We start from the raw sequence: 22,433 nt of genomic DNA, 5'->3' as shown, positions 1-22,433 counted from the left end.
ACTCTTGGGACTTTGCTTAAAAAGTCAAATATTACACATACATATTTTTTGCTTGTTCGATTTTTCAATGAGCTCTGCCACTGCAGCTCAAGGGAGATTAAGGGAAAAAACCTACATAAACACAAAGCAAAAACCCGAGCTTGTGTGTAAAGCTACTGCACTGGAGCGAATGTGGTTTAATTCTTGGCACTGGCAGCTTGTTGGAGAATTACAATATGTTGGCATGAGTCTCTAGGTCTCATTGTTCCAGATGAGGGAGTCAGTCTTAAGAGTGTTTGGCACTGAAGGGAAAAAGGAGTGAGAGTTATAGGGAATGAGCAGGCCCTAAAGAGGCAGGATGCTGTTGTAACAATGGCTGGCACAGTTGGGGGGGCCATTCACTGGTAGGGATTGCCATAGGCATTGATGTGAAGAAACATATGTGAGCAAAAGAGGCAAGGATGAGGAGGGAAAATCAAGCAAACATCAAAAGGGTCCTAATGACACAAAGAGACAAAAGTAATCCAATCAGAGTCATCTTGATATTAATGGATTGACTGGTAAGGATATCTGTCATTTCCCTGTAATTTATCTATCTTATCACTTGTTTCTTACCATTTATTCTATGTTTTATTTTAAGATATGCACATATTTATCTTTCCCCCAAAGAAACAGATCCGTGAATTAAGAGGCTCTGGTTTTGTATTCCATCTGTTCTACTTTCTGCCTAGGTGCTGCTGGGAAAAGCATCTTTCTGAGCCTTAGTTTTCTCATCTGCAAAATGGATATAATAATAATGCATACCATTGACAACATTGTGGTATCTGACAGCATTATATAAACTGAAATGCTATGCAAATAATAAGAACTACTATTATCTCTTATACTTATTTTAATATAGGAAACACTAGTTTTTATTTTTGACAGCAATTGTGATACTTTAATGTTTGAGCAAAGCAACTCTCAGGAGAATTGTTACAGGTGCTTGAAGGAAAGCTATGGCATATCTTAATGTGAAAACAATGGATAATGCAGTATTTGAACTTTGGGAAATAACTATGTCCTCAAACATACTATACATACTCATAGTATAAAATGCAATTCCACATGTACTTATAAAAATAACATCTTACGTTAGAAAATTGAATATTTAGTAGATAGCTACTATCTTTTTTAGTCCATAAACACTGAAGCAGCACTTACATAATTGTGTCAAATTTCACTTTAATCACATTCACACATTTAATGAACAGGTGTATTATAAATATTGGGATTTTGCCATTTGGCATCTTACAGTTCTAGTCATGTGTATCCTATGGATTCTTTACCTTTTTCAGGGAAATTCATCCATTGGTACCTGTGCATCCTTTGTATTCATTTATTACCATTGTGAAATCATCATTAACCATCATTGTTACCATCCATTGTGAAATCATTTCTTACCGCTTCTTCATGAACTACCAATGGAGACAAATTAGAACAGCAGCAGTTGGAGGAATACTTGATGTGGACTTGCTTAAAGCTCTTTATTTCATAGTAGTTTAGATAGAGAGGTGAAGTGGGTGAAATGATATGCTTTTGGTCCCCCTGACTTTGAGATCCAGTAACTTGAACTTAGCTCCATATGGGCAACTTCTCATAATAATCTTCTGAATTAGATATCGGTGCATTGTTTACCACTTAAGAAACCAAAGCTTAGGGAAATATCTAATTCAGAAGATTATTATGAGAAGTTTGAGATACCACATGTAAAGGACCTGGTACACCGCTTAGCACTTATCCCTCAAAATAGTAGCTATCATTATCATTTCATTGTTGACAAGAGAGTCAGGAATTTGTAGGCAAGGCGCACGCGCGTGCACGCGCACGCGTACACACACACACACACACACACACACACACACACACACACACCTTGCTTCAAAACAACTCTGCCTATTACATTTCGTGAAACCTCAGACAAGTCCTTTTCTTCTTTTTGCTTTTTTTTTAACCTGTGTGATGGATATAATAACACAATCTGAGTCTTCAGGTATCAGCTATGATTAAATGAGAGAATGCAGACAGGTAAAAGCATCTAACATAGTTCCTGGCACATAGGCTGCTCAATAAATGTTTATTGAATCTGAATTTAAAGTATATGCCTCATCCAGATTGCAAATATTAGTGACTTTATTCATCCACAGGCATGAAAACTCTGAGTTAGATATGTTCTGATTTTACATCTTTCAAATTACTTGGTCTTAAAGAAGTTATTCATTTTTCTGTAGTGTACTTTTAAAGTAAGGTACTTGGAAAAAAAAGTGGCTCTGTATAGGAGCCTTATATCTTTATGTAAGTTAATAAAGAGGCTAGGAATGTTCTGCAGGTTTCAGAAATCTGGCGGCTGTTACTTTAACTCTGCAACTTAGACAGAAGACTTCTGTTTCTTTCTGAGCACACTACAGTGAATATTTTGTCTAGCTGCAGGGGAAAAGCTTTGTCATGGACTTTGCAGACAATAGCCTTAAAAGTAAAATGGTCTGCTTTTGGTGCCGGGAGGTTCAGGGGCCTATTGTTAGCGCACAATGGATTTCTATTGCTGCATTCCTGCTTTGCAAAGGTTTGTTAGCTTTTAATGACTGACAGTACTCTATTGCAAATACCGTATTGGCTGTGCCCTGTTTACATGCTACTCAAGAATTTTTGTGGAGTGCTGGAAAAAAAGAAACAGTGGTGTTTGTCTGACCTACTCTGATAAGGTTTAAAAAGTGATTTCACTCATGAAGTGTTTACTGGGAATGTAGAAACATTGGAAATCCTTGCAGAAGTATTTTAAAGTTACTTTGAAGGCCTCAATGAATAGAAATATTGATTACAGTAGAGATTTAATCCACTTTATTACTCAGAATTGTCATTATCATTTTCAAAACAATATGATACAGAAATAGGGATATTTTAAGAAAAAGTAAAAGTAAATTTTATAGGATCTTTCTTCCTTAAATGTAAGAAATGGAGATATTTTGTTACAAAGGAAGAAATGCATTTTGCACATTCCATAGTAAATTCCATAACAAATGTGTACACAGTAGTTGTGGTAGGTGTGTTTATGTGTGTGTCTATGTATATTTTTTCATATATATATTTTTCACCATATGTATAGACTATAGGCTATGTAAAACAGTGACTCACTCAGAGCTTTTCACTATTTTATTTTCCATAAGCTTTTGACATCTGAGAAAAGCAAATAAATAAAGAAAGAAAGAAATAAAGAAAGAAAGAAATAAAAGCATTCCATATTGTCAGTTTTTCCAAGGAAATTTCACTTCCACTTTGTTGAAAACTCCACACAGGCCTTGTGACTCTGACAATCAATGGCTGTAAGATGGGGGCCTGAGAAAAGTAGATAGCATTAGCCAAAGATGATGATGATGCCTTAAAATGCATTTTACTGTGGGGAAAATGAACCAGTTTCTAATAATCTTATGGTCTCTAGGCCAGACGGTCCCTTTGATAAGTTAACATGTACTCCCTTTATGCTCCTAGTAGGGGGTAAACAAATGTCTGAACAAGCACAAATACACATAAACACCAATGTGGAGAATGGCAGTGTATGTCTTAGATCTAGATAATAAGTGTGGGTATTGTTATTTAGATGGAGCATACTGGGACACTTATCTTTTAGTACACTCCATTTTCTAACTGAATGCAGTGCTAATCGTGGGATTGAAAGCCATTGTAATTGTGTACCCATCTAAATGCTGACAAGAATATACAATTACATTGTTTGGAATTGAGTTTAATGTTTGGGAGTTTTATTAGCATTTATGTTTACTTATACATTAAAATTCAACACAAAAGAAGAGGTCAAAAACCATGTGATATATAGAAACAAAAAAACGGACTAAAGCATAACCTTGCTCTTTAAAATATATGCGCCCTGTCTCAACAGTGGGCATTTTCAAAGAATGTGATACAAATCTGAAATAAGCAAATAATAGGTTTCCATTTTAAGCGTTACTCACTTTGGTAGATTTTGCAATCTTTGTAAAGCTTCTTTTGTACGAACTTTTTTTTTTTTTAATGTTCATGGTACTGGCAAATCTTTCCACAGTGTGCTTACCACCATACGATGTTAAACACATATTATAAAGTGGATGTAATTGTAAACACACAGAGGGATATAATTACATGTAGCAGATTTAAGAGCTAATTCTTTGCCTTTTTTCCCCCTGCATTTTATCAACATAATTATTTTTTGACTGCAGACTAACACCCTGAAATTGACAAGCATCTATTATAGCAGGAATTTGTTCACCAAATTGAAAAACAATGAACTGCAGGTTTATATGTACCCATTGTCATAAAGAATTAGTAGGGCTTTGTTCCGCAAGAGGAAAAAGCTAATGATTTTGAAACAGCAGGTGACAAAACACATTCTTTTTTTCCCCCCCTGTTATCAGTTTGTTGATGAAGTCATTATGAACTGGGGCCCAGATAGGGATGGCCTTATTTTTAGCAGATAGACTTTTAATGAGCTGCATTGTAAAGACAGTCATGTTGATTTGCTTACATTTTTTTTTTCCTTTCCTTAGAAACCCCCAGTATTGAAAAGCTACTCTCAAAGGACTGGAAAGACAAACTTCTTGCAATGGGATCAGGGAACTTTGGTGAAATAAAAGGTAACATATTGACAATTATTTTGATCCAAAATGTACTGAAATGAAGTTTATGTTTAGAAACATTAACAGTGAAAAGTGCTGCTCCTTCTTCTGCCTCATGCATTCTGTCTTTGGTGTTTCTTTTCCCTAGCTTGAACGTGGACGTGTCAGGACTCTGACTTTCTCTTTGTGCTTTATCGATAAATGGAATGCTATTTTAACAGACTAAACCCCTGTATCTTCAAAAGGCTTTGGTTTTCATCATTAAAAAAAAATTAAATGATTCACCTTGTCAGTAGGAATGTATTTATATCAGGGTTAAAAACTGCATATGATGAGATGAGTGTATACATTCTACTGTTAGAAGTGTGAAGGTACATAATTTACATTTAAAACCAGACATGGTGAATGGAGAAAGCTTAATAAAAGGTTGTATTGTACTAACAAGAGCAACATTTTTTGTTTGTTTTTATTTGAATCAGACATTGAACACAACTAAGAAAAAGTCTAGATGAACCTCAGATGATACTGAATATTCATATCTTAATAAACTTACTAATAGCAGTGGGAAAGGACTTAATTTCCCATATAAAAATAGTTAAATGATCATTTCAGTTAATTTCAAAGTGTGTTTTCTCAGAGCATGGTAGGCAATGTATGGTTTTCTGTCTGTTGCCAGTAGCACACTTGATTCTGAGTTCTAAAGGATTAATCTTGAGAAAAAAATACTTATTCATCAATATTAAAATATTTAGTTATATATTACAGTATATGGTTTTTTGTAGAAGCTGAATATATATTTAAATATCACCAGATTTATATTAATATACATGTAGAAATATGTGTATAAATAACTTTTTTGCATATGTATGTATGCGCACGTGTTCTCCCAATGCAAAAGGCAATTGTCTTTCTTATCGCACTATGACCTCGCAGCATCCCGCAGAAAGGCAGGACACTAGCATCTCAGCATTTTGAAACTTCCAGAAAATGTTTGACTGAGTGTTTCACTTCTTATCCATTGTATTTGAAGTTTAAATATATTCAGGTTATGATCAAGTATGACTTGGTGGTGAGAGAATGAATGAGTGCTAATCAACAAAATCAGTAACCAAAATCTATCATGGAATCAAATTCAAACAGATAGCAATTAATATGCCTTAAAGAGCTTGAAGACAGAGTTTAAACAGAACAGAGGAATTTCTTTTCCTAGGCCACAGATCCTTTATATTATTATGTTGGCTTTTAACCCATTTACACCTGAGACGTAGAATGTGTTCTCCAAGGTTCTTTATTCTCCTCTGACCGAGGGGATAACTGAGCATATAGCAGAGAAGACCGCCTGTTCCAAGCCTTGTGATCTCATTCCATTGGAGGACAAACATTTTTCCCTCCCTAGTTTTCTTCACAAGTCGAACTTAAAAGCAGCCACAGCAGTGATGATAAGCTTAGAGAAAAGCAGCTCAGCTATTCTTCCAGGCTTGCCTGTGGGCTTGGTTCAGGAAGCTGCGGTTCAGTCAAAAGAAGTTTCCGTCTTTAATTTTGAGTTTTTTAAAGCTTCGCATTCAGAGCATAAGTTTGGTTATTGTCCTGTGTTCTGTTCAAAAAGCTGTTTTCCGATGCATTTTAAAAGCAACTGTAGACCTTTCTTCTGTTGGGGGGCATGGTTATTAGGTGCTTGGATAGGTTTGGCAGAAAACTGGGAAAATAGCGCTGGCTTACTTTTCCTACTGACTGCCCGTGACAGTTGCAATTACTATCCATTGTTCGTAGGTGGCTAGAAAGTGGAAAGGATACAATAGTGTATAGCCCTCTGGGGGTAAATGAATTTGACTTAATGGTGTTTGGGGGGTCAGACACTCTGATTATGCCATGCCCAGGAATGTGGTTTTCATGCCACCTCAGAAGTTATGGGAGAACAATGGCTTTGCTGTTTGCAGCATTTTTTTTTAATGAAGCAAATAAAGGTGTAAGTCTCATGTATGTGCACACTGTTTTGGGTTGGGATAGGGAAGAATAAGGGTGAGCTTTTTTAAATCTGAAATATGCACATATTCAATTATTAGATGATTTATGAATGATAATTTTGAATAATATATTTGATAGAATCTTGCATATGTTAGGACATTTACAGCCTTTACAGTATTTACCAAGTCTTGTGGATTGAAACTTTTCTCCTCGGTTTACACTGGTCAGTTTTGATTTAACTTTGTAAAAAATTTTAATGTTTGTTTTTGAGAGGGAGACAGACAGACAGACAGACAGACCATGAACAGGAGAGGGGCAGTGAGAGAGGGAGATGCAAAATCTGAAGCAGGCTCTGAGCTCTGAGCTGTCAGCACAGAGCCCAATGTGGGGCTCCATCCTACAAACCGCGAGATCATGACCTGAGCTGAAATTGGATGTTTAACTGACTGAGACCCCCAGGCACCCCATTTAACTTTTAATAGTTGCAGAAAACGTGTGAGTAAATGAGTGTGTGTGTGTGTGTGTGTGTGTGTGTGTGTCTGCATGCACATGTGCGCCCATTCTTGAATATCTAAAATTATAGCCAGATGAGGACAGAGCTCCGTTCCTAAATGCTAACCTTCAAGTTGCTGCACGTGAATTCTTTCAGAGCATTTGGACAAAGATTAATATTACAGCTTGGCAAAGTTCAAAGAAGTGTTTCTTGCTATTACTATTTTAAAAGTTAAAATGATAAACTTCTAAAAATAAGAGAAATAAATAGCATTTGGTTTGGATATTTTAGCTATCAATAAATAGTTGTCATACCCACTTAAAGTCAATATCATTCTTCAAGAAACAATGCGGGTTAGTAAAGGTCACCCACTTCTAAGAGCATGAAATTATTTTTCATGTTAGGTTATTTTGCCTGTTAGAATTTATTCCATTTTTATGGTCTGGTACTTTGGAAATGTGAAGTGATTAGGTTTTAAAGTTACATTAGAAACAATCCTCTAAAAAACATACAACAAGGACACTAGATCCAGTTTTGCAGAACAAAACAGTTTGACAAAAAAAAAAAAAAAAAAAAAAAAAAAAAAACCTTGGCTAACAATGTATGTATATAAATTGATGAGCTGCCTGAAAAAATGACTTATTTCTTCTCCAATCATTGATATAGTATGGCTGGTCAGCTTATGGTTTTTGTTGTTGTTGTTATCTGTAGCAGAAGCACAGAGTAACAGTGGTGAGAAAGGTGAAGGAATATCTCCTATAGCCTTGTAGTTGCTGAGAAGAGGAAAAAAAAGAAAAACAGCGCTTGCACTCCCGTTGGCAACCACGAGAGTCACGCGTTGTTTTAGCTAGCATGAAATTCCATTACACTGAAGGTCAATGCATTGGCACTTCACCTGAGGACAGTATCTGGGGATCCAGGGCAGCTTTGACTAATCTAAACAGAGCATTTGGTTTTCAATAAAGTCATTGCAGGATTTGTATGTTACAGACTTAATTTTTTTTTTTTTTTTTTTTTTTTTTTTTTTTTTTTTGTAGAATTGCAACCAAAAAAATCTGCATGCAAAATTCTCTCAAATAGTTCTTTCTTGGTGAAGTTATAAGAGCAGGGCGCTGTTTGAGAGGTTTTTCTGGCTAGGTCACTCAGATAAGCCCAAATCAGTTTCTCCACCAGCCTTGTATGAAGAATTCGTTAAAGTCCGGTTTCTTTCCCATTGGTATCCCTGGTTAGACCCTTTCTCACCCTGCTCAGAATGCATTAATTTGGCTGGCAAAGTGTTGTATCCTGTGTTATGAAAAATGCCAGCTGCAGTTGGTATAATAAAAAATTGGCTCTTTTGAAAGCTATAATTTCGTTCTTTCTAGAAGATGGGACATAAAGGCAAACACCAGACAGCTCTAGAATGCCAGTAATAGATTCAAGGAAATAAGCCATTCAGCAATATTTTGGTCTCTTAGAACTCATGATAAATACATAATTTTTAGATGCAACACGTGGGTTAAAGTAGATCCTCTGTTAGGTGACATCACATTTGGAGATAAAAGAGATAGGTGGATTCAGTATGTGGCTTGAAAGAGATAATTCTGTTTAAATAACGTTAGACAATTTGTGAACAAGCAGGTGTGGGAAAGGAATCAGATCCCAAGTAATAAATAAAGAGATCCTTAGAGTTTGTAAATTTGAAACATGGAAACTATAATGCCAGTATTTAGACAGTAAGGGTTTGTATCACTTTGAAAGTTGTTTTAAACCCATTCTTTTAAAACCAAAAAAAAAAAATAACTATTTAAGAATTGCATGCTTTGCTAATAGTAACTTGGTGACTTATGTCATTTGTACATTCAGCTAAAAAATATATGTGTACATTTTTATAAAAGGGTTGGAAATATTATTAAGGGAACTGTTGTATCTGAAATTTGTTCCATGCAAGAGTGAGCCATAAAGAAGGCACATAACATATAGTCATGCACTTCTAAATAAAGTAAATATTTAATGGTTTTAATCTAGTGAGCTTGTTTTATAGTTCCTCTGTAGTTGCTTATGAGTAATGTTTTCCCTTTTTGTAAAAACCACTTTGTAAGAAACGAAGAAAGACTAGTGCCGTGCAGCATATAAGTTTCTGAAATAAATTTGGCAATGTCCGTAAAAGAAAAAGTGACTTCATGTTTTCTGCACATCACTGACTTGCTCTGCCCCAGAATGCCAGAGTCTTTATGCCAGTGTGTAAACATAGCCAACAATGGGAAGAGAATGGTCAGACACTGGATCTCGTTGATTTCTGTCTTAGGAAGTTTTACATATCTTTCAAAGCAGGTACTTAATAATGCATGTTTTAAACAGAGACTCTTACATATTTAATCTGGATTCTGTATTTGAAAATAAAAATATGATTTCCTCAACCTTTTTTTTCTCTCATTTAAAAATAACATTCATTCACTTAATAAAGATTCATTTGTGCAATGGAAATGAAGATTCTAAAATTAAGATAATTTTAAGAACATTATTTTTTTCTTATAGATATGGACTCCAAAGCTTACACCAGCCAGATTATTAAATGATGGAATTAATCCAGAAACTTTTCCTCTTTTCAAATGACCATTTCTCTTAACTGGGGAAGCATAGTGTAGCCAAAAAGTTGGTATCATGTTGCCCTGATTGTTCCAAGAACTTGTGGAAATCAGTTTAACTCTTTTGGTTTATTGCCTTATCTGCTCATTTAAAAACAGTTGCAGATTACTATTGATTACATGCCCATCTATATACAGGCACACTGTAAACATTATTCCTTACAAAATGACAGAGACATTTCATTCCCAGTTTACATAGGAATAAATTGAGACTCGCAGAGAGAGAGGGAGAGAGAGAAAGAGAGATCACTTATCCAAAACCACATACTGTGACAGAGTCAAGATGTGACCCTATTCCTGCCTGTCTTCGAAGCCGGTGTTCTTTGCATGAGGCTGGATGGTCTCTCTTCAGTAAAGTTGGCATGGATAACCTCTAAAATCCTTCAAAACTTGAAAACCTTTCCAGCCCCCACACAGCTGGATGCAGCACCCTCAGATGCAGTGATGCTGTTCTCAGCTCAGTTCAGTCCCCAGCCCACATAGCTGTTTTGTATTGTTAGCCTATTTATGCATTTACCTTGCCCTTGTGTACTACCTAGCTTACCATTAGTCCAAACTTAGGGATCCAGTTTGCACTTGATGAATGAATGACAATTTAAAAATGCCATGTTTTGAAAAGATTTTTATTGGCTATGTTAAAGTCTGTAATGTGGCAAGTTGGATGTGATTTAAAAAACAATTTTTTTTACATCTTTTATATAATATCCAAGTAAGCGGATGGGATAATCATAGGAAAAGTTTGTAAAATTACAATCTCAGAAGGTAAATATTTGTAATAAATAGTATGGAATTACAAAGAAATAAGAATGATGCTTGCTTTCACTACAAAAATAATGACGCACACATCTTGTTTATGTCATACCTTGGTAGCAAAACATCCAACATAGGATAAGAACAGTAAAGATCATAGCTACTTGTCACGTGTTCCATTTCACTCTTATGTCAGTTGCCTTTAAAACTGAAAGCTTTCTATAGTAGAATATTTAAATCCAAGCCAAAGCCTACTTTTTAAGATATTAAAACAGCAAAAAAAAAAAACAAAAAAAACAAAACAAAACAGAAACAAAAACAAAAAAAACACACACACACTCAAAACACAAAACACTGTTTTTTCAAAACAGTTATAGGAATCTATAAATTAAGACTATTTATAGTATTAACAGTGTATAATAGAATCAGTTTATTCTGTCATATAATAAATAATGGTATTCCTTGTATAATTTTAATTGAATCCAACCTCTCAGTTATCTACATAGCAGTAAGTGTATGTAGATAAACTTTATCAAAGTTTGATTAAACATGTTCTTGATGAAAAAGACCAATTCATAGATGTTTATAAGTTGGATCACGTAACAAATACTCCTTTAATGAATTGGAATGATGCCATTAATACCTTTGATGAAGGAGTGTGCCTTTTCTCTCTTGTTCAATAAGAGCACCACTGAAAGAAGCTTTAGTTGTAAATTTAGACTAACTTAAGTTAGTTTTTATTCATTATATTTTTAGGTCATTCAACAGATATTCCTATCTGTCTTGTCACGTGCTGTGTTTTGGAGATATAATGGTAGAAAGTAGAGTAGACAGATTTCTACCCTTCTAAAACGTATAGTATAGTAGAGGCTCTTTCATTAGACAGAAATTTTAAAGGCAGGACAACAAATGGTTTTTAGATCCTTCAAGTACAATACCAGTTGAAAGCAACAATATTAACATTAAAAAAATTAAACCAAGTAAAATCCTGTCCAAGTTATAACACTGATAATCTAAGAAGCACCAATTATTAAAGGAAAAAAAATCTGGCAAAAACTGACTATACTTTGAAACAAAGAATTACATTTCTGGTAAGTTTTTTGAAGGAAGAAACAATAATCCCCAGTTTATTTTTAGTGTCAAAATTCTAGGCCCTTTCCCTTCTTCTTGAGTGAGTTTACTCTTACATTTACTGTATTTGGATAATAACTCCTAGCAATTTACTTTGAGTTTGATCATTTTATTTCAAACCATATGTCCATTTCATTTGAGTGGAAGAAAACAATATTGGAGAAATATCAGCTTCCACAGATTTTTTTCTTATTAGTTCAAATGTATTCAAGATCATTTTTAATTTGAGTAATCCAGATGAGGGTTTTCCTTGTGCATAGAATTGTACATTACCAGTCAATCAAGGATTTTTCTCTTTTCTTATGAACTTTGCTTTATTCATTTAAGAAGTTGTTATAAGATGTCTATGTTGTGGTAGGCATTACTCTATAGGTTCTGAGTATCCAGCATTGAACAAAACAAACTAGTATTCTGCTGTCTTAAAGCTTATTCTCTATGGAAGATTCAGTAAATAAATAACTATATCAATACAATTCAACCTATGGTATTAACTACTATGAACAGAATAAAAATTAAGTGATGTGATGGAAAGTGAGATGGTGTCTTCCTTAATTTCAGTGTTTGGGGTAGGCAGTATGAGAAGTTGGCATTTAAATTACTTCTGGTTGGATCTGAGTTTATTTGTTTATTATCTTTTCCATTTAAATGTCAGCTCTCTGAAGCAGACATTTTTTTCTGGTGTAGACACTGTAGTGTCCCCAACACCTAGAATAGGGGCATTGAAGGGCATTGAAGGAACTCTGTGGGTATGTACAAAATGAATGAAAGAGAAAAGTCTGTCATTTGAAGTGGTTCTCTACCAGGGGAAATTTGGCACTGTCTGGAGACATTTTTGGTTGTTATAACTAGGTGGGAAGTGCTACTAGCATCTAGCCAGACATGCTATACCACACAGCTCCCCAGAAAAAGAATGGTCTAGTCCGAAATATCATCAATGCCAAGACTGAGAAATCTTAATCTAGGAGCAGAGTTTTCCATGGGAAACAATTGGAGTGCAAAGATCCTAAGGTGGGAGCAACTTTGTATATTGGTATTGGAGGCACTCGAAGAAGGCCATGTGACTGAAGCATTTTTGCTTTGGAAGAGATGTTGCCAAAGACGGTAAGAGCTAGAGAATTCAGGGCTTTTTAAGGGTAAAGAGTTTGGATTTTATTTTATATGGAGTATAAAGCGATGAAATGTTTTTATACAGCTCTGTGACATGACCTGGCTTACCTTTCTAAATGGATCACTGAACTTTTGCTTGGAGAATAGCTTTTCATAGGAGAAGAAGTGGAAGCAGGTGGAATGGTTAGAAAACTATTGCAGTCGTGAAGGTGAGAAATACTGATGGCCTGGAGCAAGAGGTTGTACTGGAAATAAAGATTCATGGGCTAATTTATATGTTCTAGGGTTGATGGGATTCCAGTGAGTTAGATATGGAAAATGAGGCAGACAAAAGAATAGAGCAATATATGGATAGTGATATCTCTTACTGAGAGGGGGGTGACAATCTGGTTCCCCTCCTTCATGACTTGTGTCACATTACATTAAGGAATGTTCTGACCTGTACTTCTGTGGAACCTATAGCACTATAGCAATGAGTCAAATGATTACCATGTCTGTAGTTACTAGGCAGTAGGAAGAACTGAAACAGAATTTTTTTTTTTTTTGCCTCTTACATCAGTGATCCTTCATTCTAAGGGAATTGAAGCAGGACTAGCATAGATAAAACACATTAGAGTGCAAAGAAATGAAACATGAAAATAAATTACTATCAATGACACACAAACATGAACTCATAGATACAGGATTTGTGTCCCCATTGTGTTATATACTTGTATGACTCTTACAAATCTTAATCTTACAAATCTTAATCTAAGTGAAGAAACAGTAGTTTCTCTTTTTCTTTGGGAGCCCTGTGGATTTTTCAGTGATGTTTGTGCACACGCGTGCGCGCGCACGCGCACACACACACACACACACATTTAAAGTCCAGGATGTTTTGTGACTCTTACTAGTTTCTCCAATACTCGTAGACCACTTATTGGACCCTCCCCACCCACTGGGAGATAATTATTATGAAGATTATGATAATTTAGAGATGAAACTATAGGGCTTACACCATCTGAACATAGTACTTTTATAAAAGTGGAGAAAACTTCTTTTGCAAAAGCTCAAGTTCCTTAGCTCAACTCTCTTAAACCAAAACCAGAACATCTATGTAACTCATGTAAGATAATACATCTCCTTATTCTCTTGGTTATATGGCATTCCTAAACCTGAGAGTGGTTTAAAGCAAAGTGACTTACTCGTTAAAATTTTAGATGATTTGCTACACGCCAGGCATATGAGGGCATAAAAGTTGGTCATTTATAACTGTTGCCATCACAGCTATCTCTGCTAACTTTAGGGTACAAATGTTAAAATCAGATTTATAATATAATGATTAGGTAGTATAGTAAAGATATCCACTGTGTGGATTCCAAAAGAAGGGAACAACTGTTATCAACGAGAATCAAGATAAGAGTCTTAAAGAATAAGACATATGATCTGGAACATGAAGAATTAATGTTAGGGAAGGAATGGCTGAGGTTAAGGTATTGGCTTTGTGGGTAATGGTACAAAAGTCACTATGGCTAGAACCTAGGATGCACAAACAAAAGTGAGAAGGTTGGATCATAATTAGAAGGACCTTATTCATCTTTTTCTTCAGTTTACTTATTTTTGAGAGAGACAGCATGCACGAGCATATGTAAGGGAGAGGGGAAGAGGAAGGAGAGAGAATCCTAAGCAGGCTCCGTGCTGTTAGTATGGAGCCCAACATGGAACTCATTCCCATGAATCATGAGATCATGACCTGAGCTGAAATCAAGAGTCTAACACTTAACTGACTGAGCCACACCCAGGTGCCCTAGGACCTTTTCACTCTTAAGAATGAGTTGACATTTTATTCCAAAGACAATAGGGAACTAGTGGAAGTGTTTAAATAGGAGTGACATGAGTAGATTTGTTTTTCTAGGAAGGTAATTTTGGCACCAGATTTGAGGATAAACTTGTAGCGGGAGAAAAGAAGTTCTATTAAAAGTTTGTCAAAACATGGGGCGCCTGGGTGGCGCAGTCGGTTAAGCGTCCGACTTCAGCCAGGTCACGATCTCGCGGTCCGTGAGTTCGAGCCCCGCGTCGGGCTCTGGGCTGATGGCTCAGAGCCTGGAGCCTGTTTCCAATTCTGTGTCTCCCTCTCTCTCTCCCCTTCCCCCGTTCATGCTGTGTCTCTCTCTGTCCCAAAAATAAATAAACGTTGAAAAAAAAAATTAAAAAAAAAAAAAGTTTGTCAAAACAATTTATAAAAAACTTGATGAGAAATGTCAGTGGAGATGGGGAAGGGAGGCTGGAACAAGAACTCTTCCTACATACCATAGGGCAGCAATTTACACTATGGTATCCTTTATGTAAAGTAAATTGTGTGGGTCAAATTGTGTCCCTCTAAAAATTCATGTGTTAGAGCTCTAACTTCTAGTATCTCAGAATGTGACTGTACTTGGAGATAAGGTCTGTACAGAGGTAATTAAGTTAAAATGGCGCCATTAGGGTGGACCTAAATCCAATATGATGGCTGTCCTTAAAAGAAAAGGAAATTTGGACATGGAAATGTACAGAGAGTGATGATGTGAAGACACAGGAAGAAGATGGCCATCTACAAGCCAAAGAGAAAGATCTGGGGCAGCTCCTTCCCTCACAGCCCTCAGAAGGAACCAACCCTGCTGACACCTTAGTCCTGGACTTCTAGCCAATAAATACAAATTTCTGTTCAAGCCACCCCATCTGTTATGACAGCCCCGGTAAATTAGTGCAGAAATATTCTGGTATATGGTTAAATCTTCATTTACAAGACTAGGTAATAATAGTAATTGTGGTTACCTTAGAAGGAACAGTGTTCAGAGGAGACCTTTCACTATATACCCTTTTATAATTATTGATTATTTAGTCATGTGAACATAATAATATTGAAGAGATAACATTTAACTAATTAAAAGTGAAACTGAAACAGGCTATTTTGAGAAAACATTATTATGATTTGTTGATATAATACATACAGGAGGATGGGTAGTTGAGAAGCAAATTGAGGATGATGTTAATATTTCTAGCTAAGAATGTTGAGTAATGATGCTTTTAAAAATTTTTTAAAAATGGAGTCTTACCTTATACATATTGAATTTTAAAACTGAGATCTAAGGGTGCCTGGATAGCTGGGTCGGTTGGGCATCCGACTTTGGCTCAGGTCATGGGTTCAAGCCCTGTTTTGGGCTCATGTGCTGACAGCTCAGAGCCTAGAGCCTGTTTCAGATTCTGTGTCTCCCTCTCTGTCTCACCCCTGTGCACGCTCTCTCTCTCTCTCTCTCTCAAAAATAAAATAAACATTAAAAAAAACACAAAAAAACACCTGAGATCTACACTCAGAGATACCTGTTTTGCATGTAAAAGTAAATTACTATGGCCTGAGGACAAACTCGGGGTAGGCATAACTCTTAATATTTCATTGACTCTGAGACAGTATCCATTGTAAGACTCAGAGAGTTTAAAATAAACAGTGTGTATCTGAGAAGCATTGAATCTGACAAAGTGAAGACAAAAGAGTTTTGTTAATATTTCATATACTGAATGCCAAAATGATATTTGTTTATACTCATCAACAAACAAGTATATTTCTTTACCCATTGTATTACACCACTTATGAAAATGGGTAATGTCACCTTAGACTTTTAAGTTATATCTCCACATATTTACATGAAATACATTTTTCTAGGTTTTCTAAGTATGTAAATAATAATAAAATTGTAGAAGATTTTCTTAAAAAAATAAAAATATTAAAATGGCTTATAATTCCATCACCTAGAAATAGCCATTAATATATAATTTTCTTCCAGTCTTTTTTTTTCTATAAATATAGATATGTGCATACACTGAGATATTTATACAATGTTTTCTTTCTTTATTTTAATTGAGGTACAGTTGACATACAATATTCTATTAGTTTCAGGTGTATAACATAATGATGCAATATTTGTGTGTATTATAAAATAACCACCACCATAGGTATTGTTAACATCCATCACTATACACAGTTCCAAAGTGTTTGCTTGTGATGAGAACTTTTAAGATTTACTTTCTTAGCAACTTTCAAATATGCAGTACAGTATTATTAGCTATAGTCACCATGACATCCCCATGACTTATTTATTTTATAACTGGAACTTTGTACATTTTGACCCCTTTCACCTATTTCACTCACCCCATACCCCTGCCTCTAGCAACTACCAATCTGTTTTCCAAATTTATGAGATTGGTTTCTTGTTTCTCTTTTTATTTCAGGTACCACATATAAGTTAGATCATATGGTGTTTGTCTTTCTCTGACTTAGTTCACATAGTATAATGCTCTTAAGCTCCATTCATATTTTCACAAATGACAAGATTTTATTCATTTTTTATCGCTTAATAATATTCCTGTGTGTGTGTGTGTGTGTGTGTGTGTGTGTGCGTGTGTGTTCATCCACTCACCTGTCAATGGACATAGGCTGTCTTTATATCATGGCTATTGTAAAAACCATTGCCATAGACGTGAGGGTTCATATATCTCTTCAAGTCAGTGTGTTAATTTTCTTTGCATAAATACCCAGAAGTGGAATTGCTGGATCATATGATAGTTCTACTTTTAATTTTTTGAGAAACATTCATACTATTTTCCATAATAGTCACACCAGTCTACACTACCACCAACAGTGCACAAGAGTCCCCTTTTTTCCACATCCTTGCCAATGCTTATTATTTCTTGTCTTTTTAATAACAGCCATTCTATCAGGTGTGAGATGATCTCTCACTGTAGTTTTGATTTGCATTTCCCTGATGATTAGTGATGCTGAGCAACTTTTCATGTACCTGTTGACCTTCCCTATGTCTTCTTTGGAAAAATGTTTATATTCTCTGCCCATTTTTAATTGGATTGGATTTTAGTTGTGTTTTGTTTTGTTTGCTGTTGAGTTGTATGAGTTCTTTATTTATTTTGGATATATAACCTTCTATCAGATATATAATTTTCTCCCATTGAGTACGTTGCCTTTTCACATATGTTTTATTGTTACCCAGTTTTTTGACCTAGTTTAAAAATTATTTTAATGTTTATTTTTATTTTTGAGGGGGTCGAGGGACAGAGAGAGAGGGAGACACAGAATCCAAAGCAGGCTCCAGTCTCTGAGCTATCAGCACAGAGCACCGACACAGGGCTTGAACCCACTAACTGTGATCATGACCTGAACTGAAGTTGGATGCTTAACTGACCGAGCCACCCAAGTGCCCCTGACCTAGCTTTATATCATTAAAAAGCTCATTAAATATTCTCTCACAAAGTTTGTTCATGGATGCAAAATACTCTATGATCTGGGTGTTCATAATTATTTGATTATTCCCATTTGACATTCAGATTGTTTCTAATATTTCATATAAAACACTTTTTAATACTTAATTTCTTATAATTTCCTGGGCTAGATTTTTATAAGTGAAATTATCTTTGCAGATAATGAGGATTCCAAGGCCTGCTATGTATTACTTTTCCTAGTATGTATTTCTAGAAATGTGGTAGCCATGTATTTCTCTTTACTGATGACATGTGAAGATGTATATCTTACTGTCACTTGAATATTTTCTTTAAAAAAAGTCCCAGTATATATTTAGATTATTTATTATTAGAATTCTAATTGCAACAGTTATATTGTTATTCTTAGAATAAGTGTTCAGCTGTTCGTAGAACCCAAATATCTGAAGTATAATAAATTATTAGCGACAATTTATTGGGCACCTGCCCTGAGTAATGCTAGGTATTAATCATAAGGAATGTAATGCATGCTTCTTGACTTCTGTTCATTCATAATTTCTTTTCTAGATATTTATTCTCTAGCCCTAAATTACATTAGAAACTTTTTCCATTCCAAATGGACACATGAAAATTATAAGCCACTAATAATAGCTACTATTTCCTAAAAGGCACAGGCATCTTCAGCATAAATTGTTAGAGAGAAATACAGTGGGATGGGGAAGGGTGACTGAGTTGTAACAGATCCTTCTATCTAATTACATATACAGGTGGCAAATGCATTATTAAACTAGTGCTTAGTGTCTTATATTAAAGTGAAAATTGTAATTAAAAAGTATGTTCTCTCCTACTGCGAGTACTTTATCTCTCCTACTGCGAGTATCATAGGGGTCCTGTCTATCTGGTGAATTTGAAAAGAACATCTAAAAGTGACATTGTTCCTATTTCAGTGAACCACTCACTTTTCTGGTGCATCAAATCAGTATTTTAACCTGTCGAAGAACATTCATTGCATGTTTTAATATCCAGAGCATGTTATTTATTCTTAAATGACTGCTGTGACTTCTTCTCCAGGTCTTGAATTAACTATAATCTTGGGTGGCTATGTTATGATCTCTTAGTTTTCCCACCATATTTCATTACCTTATGATAGCCTAAATTTATATTCTCAATCTTGAATATTTTATCTGCTAACGATATGCTATTTTTGAAGAAAGCCTCTGAGTGGCAGATGAGAAAACTGTCTAAAATTATATTGGCTAATAGATATCTTCCCCCTTTTTCATGTAGAATTCCTTGGTTCCAACTCTTTAAGATTCTTTTTTGAGAAAAGGAGAATCGTATTGCTGATAATAATAACTTGATCTCTTAATAACTATGGTTCTTAAATGTTCATGTTTTTGTCTTGCCTCTTTAAGTTGATTAAAAAACAAAACAAACAAACAAAAAACTACTTAGGACCGGGAGCTGTGCTTTAGGCTTCTTTTTATTTCTGTCAGATCCCAGCATAGAACATTAGAATAGTAGATGCTCACCCAGACATTTTTTGATTTACTTGTAAAATCAAAAGCTATGGATGATTACTTATCATACATAAAAACAATCAAAATATTTGTTCATTCTGATATTTTATAAAGGGGAATTAGCCATTACTTTTCACTGTTTAGTTAAAAATCCAAAGTAGGTATATGCTTGTGTATATAGGTATATAGTAGGTATATACCTTACATTTAGAATAGTTCTTATACAAGAGAATCATTGTCATTGAAAATTCACTCTCTCCTCACTTCCCTTTTCTTGTATATTTTATTGCTATGTTATTTTCAGGGACTCCTGAAAGCCTAGCTGAGAAAGAGAGGCAGCTCATGGGTATGATCAATCAACTGACCAGTCTGCGAGAGCAGCTATTGGCTGCCCACGATGAGCAGAAGAAACTGGCTGCATCTCAGATTGAGAAACAGCGCCAGCAAATGGAGCTGGCCAAACAGCAACAAGAACAGGTGAGTAAGAGCCTGAGACACAAATTCCTGAGGCATTGTTTTGCCTGCTATTCATAGGTCACTCTCCTAGGCACACAAAGACCAATAAAAGCCTTTCTTCCCACCCCACATGAATAAATAAAAAGGCAAAATACAAAGTAAGCAAACAAACAAAAAACTTTGATCTGAAAAAGCTTAATCAGCTACTTCCGTGCTATATAACACAGAAGTAATTGTAACCAAGGTGAAATTCTGATAGGTCATGCGAAAAGTACCAGATCGAATCATGGAGAGTCAAGAGAACATTTCTAGTCAAGAACACTGTGAAAGATTTCATTCAACAGGTGTTTAGTATGAGCTTTGCAGATAAGTAGGATTCAACATGTGAAGAAAATTAGTTATGGCACAGGAAGTTTAGTTAGAAGGCTATTATAATAACTTCAATAAGGAGTGAGAATCTAAACTAGGTAAGAGTCTAAACTTAAATGACCACAGAAAAAAGAGAAGGGAAGAATAAACAGGTGGAAATTTTATGATTAGTTGAGTTTTTTGAGTGGGCAAAAGAATGAGGAAAGATACTGAGCCGGGGTTACTAGGTAAAGTCAGGAAGAGGGCAATTCGGAAAAGCAGGTGGTTTTATCATGTTGAATTAGAGCTGTTGGTTTTCCAACTAGAGGTATGTGAAAAACAGCAAGAAATATCAATTGACAGTTGGAAAAACAGGGCTCAACTAAATTTCTTAGACTATTTACACAGAGATGGTAGTTTAAACCACTGGAGTACATAAATTTCATTCATTTATTCAACAGATAGTAATCAAGTGTCTCTCATGTGCCAGGCACTGTGCTAACTTCTGAGGCTACATCACTTAACCAGAAAGATAAAACCGCTAAATTCTAGAGGAAAGAGAAAAGTGATTAACGAAGAAAAAGAGAAATTAACAAAATAATTTCAGACAGTGATATGTAATTTGATGAAATGTAATTACAGTAATTTAATAAATATTGATTGCTATGGCAAGGCAATGTTTCTTAGATTGGGTGGTTGGATCTGGCAGTTGAGTTCAGATCTTCCTGACAGAAAAGAGGCAGCCATATGAATATCTGGGCCCAGAGTGTTTCATGAAGGGGATGACAGGTTTGTAAGCCCTAAATTAGAATAGTGGTGACATCATGAGAAAATGGAAAGGAACTAAGGGTAGATCCTTGCGAGATAGTGGCATACAGCTGGTAGAGAAAGGAAAATAAACAATTCCAGAAAAACAAAGCTACTAGATTTGTCATTTAGTTTCTCACTGTTGGCCTTTTATGAGTGTGGCTTCTATGGAGCTTTAGTGGTAGAAATGAGACATAAGAATTGACAAATGTATAGTAGGAAAATGGAGGCAATACACAAGAACTTTCACTAAAGAAAATTGGTAGTGTTGGGAAAGAAAGAAGGGAGTCTTAGGGTGAGTTTACATATAGAGATGGTACATCTTTTCTGGGGCTAACTTCCTTTGCCATCCCCTATTCTGGGCTCAGTCCATTCACCATCCTAAATGGAAGAAGACCATTATTTAGCTACGGGTGTTTGTGTTTTTCACACATCCTTGCAAAACCCTTCCTAAGCAGTTTTCTTTTTTTTTAATTAAAAAAAAATTTTAACATTTTATTGAGTTTTGAGACAGAGCATGAATGGGGGAGGGTCAGAGAGAGAGGGAGACACAGAATCTGAAACAGGCTCCAGGCTCTGAGCTGTCAGCACAGAGCCCGACACAGGGCTCGAACTCACGGACTATGAGATCATGACCTGAGCCAAAGTCAGACGCTCAACTGACTTTGCCACCCAGGCGCCCCATAAGCAGTTTTCAAAATGTAAACTAGCAGAGTTGAAAGAAGAAATATACAGGTTACATTTGAGGAGACTCCTTTCAGTTTACTCTTCCCTACTTGGTCATTCATCTCTGCTTGAAAGATAATGCTTTCATGTTTAATGAAATGCCTCATCAGTTTCCTTGAAGATACATTTGGCCTGTTCTTGAATATGGCCCATGTTTCTCTTGCATTACCCTTGTGATAAAAGTTCAGAATGTTTGCCTCTGACAGTCTAGAAAAATACTACTCTTTTCTTGTTCACAATTCTCAATACTTTCAAACACCTGAATTCTAGAAAATTCTAACAGCTTCTGAAACTGTTTCTGGGATATTTCTTTTTAGAGAATCCCTCCTTTGGCGGATCTAAGGGCATATTTGTCCTGAAAAATCCAAGCGATCACTAATAGAGAGAAAGTCCTCTTCATTCTTCTTTCACATTCTGGCCCATCTGCACACATCATCAAAAGATTCTAGAATTTTTTTTTACTTTTTCTGACATTATCCTTGGAATGTTAGAAATCATTAGGTTCTTCCAGAATTTCTCTCCTTTGTTGGAGAGATGCTAAGCAATGATGCCTGCATAGCCTGAGAGAAGATCCCCTGTGAAAGCTTCAGGTCAGATTTCTAGAGCCTGTTTTTTCCCCAAGATCTTCTCTACCATG

The 22,433-nt window shown here is 35.5% G+C and overlaps 1 protein-coding gene across 22 annotated transcripts in view; it reads left to right on the top strand.

Moving 5' to 3' along the window:
• SOX5 (SRY-box transcription factor 5) overlaps positions 1 to 22,433 on the top strand; it is a 1,013,293-nt gene that overhangs the window by 789,637 nt on the left and 201,223 nt on the right. For 18 of the 22 annotated variants that reach the window (XM_045466143.1, XM_045466144.1, XM_045466148.1 and 15 more), the window contains 2 exons: positions 4,554 to 4,640; positions 19,764 to 19,936. In XM_045466143.1, coding sequence (XP_045322099.1) covers positions 4,554 to 4,640; positions 19,764 to 19,936 — 260 coding nt within the window. Of the gene's footprint in view, positions 1 to 152; positions 540 to 1,460; positions 1,583 to 4,553; positions 4,641 to 19,763; positions 19,937 to 22,330; positions 22,387 to 22,433 lie in introns of those variants that run through there. The other 4 variants (XM_045466158.1, XM_045466156.1, XM_045466159.1 and 1 more) reach the window with 4 other exon arrangements.

The sequence above is a fragment of the Leopardus geoffroyi genome, chromosome B4 (genome assembly GCF_018350155.1).
Source record: "Leopardus geoffroyi isolate Oge1 chromosome B4, O.geoffroyi_Oge1_pat1.0, whole genome shotgun sequence".
NCBI classification, from domain to species: Eukaryota; Metazoa; Chordata; class Mammalia; order Carnivora; family Felidae; genus Leopardus; species Leopardus geoffroyi.
Note: the sequence above shows the minus strand (reverse complement) of the source record. Positions and strands in the feature narration are given on the sequence as shown.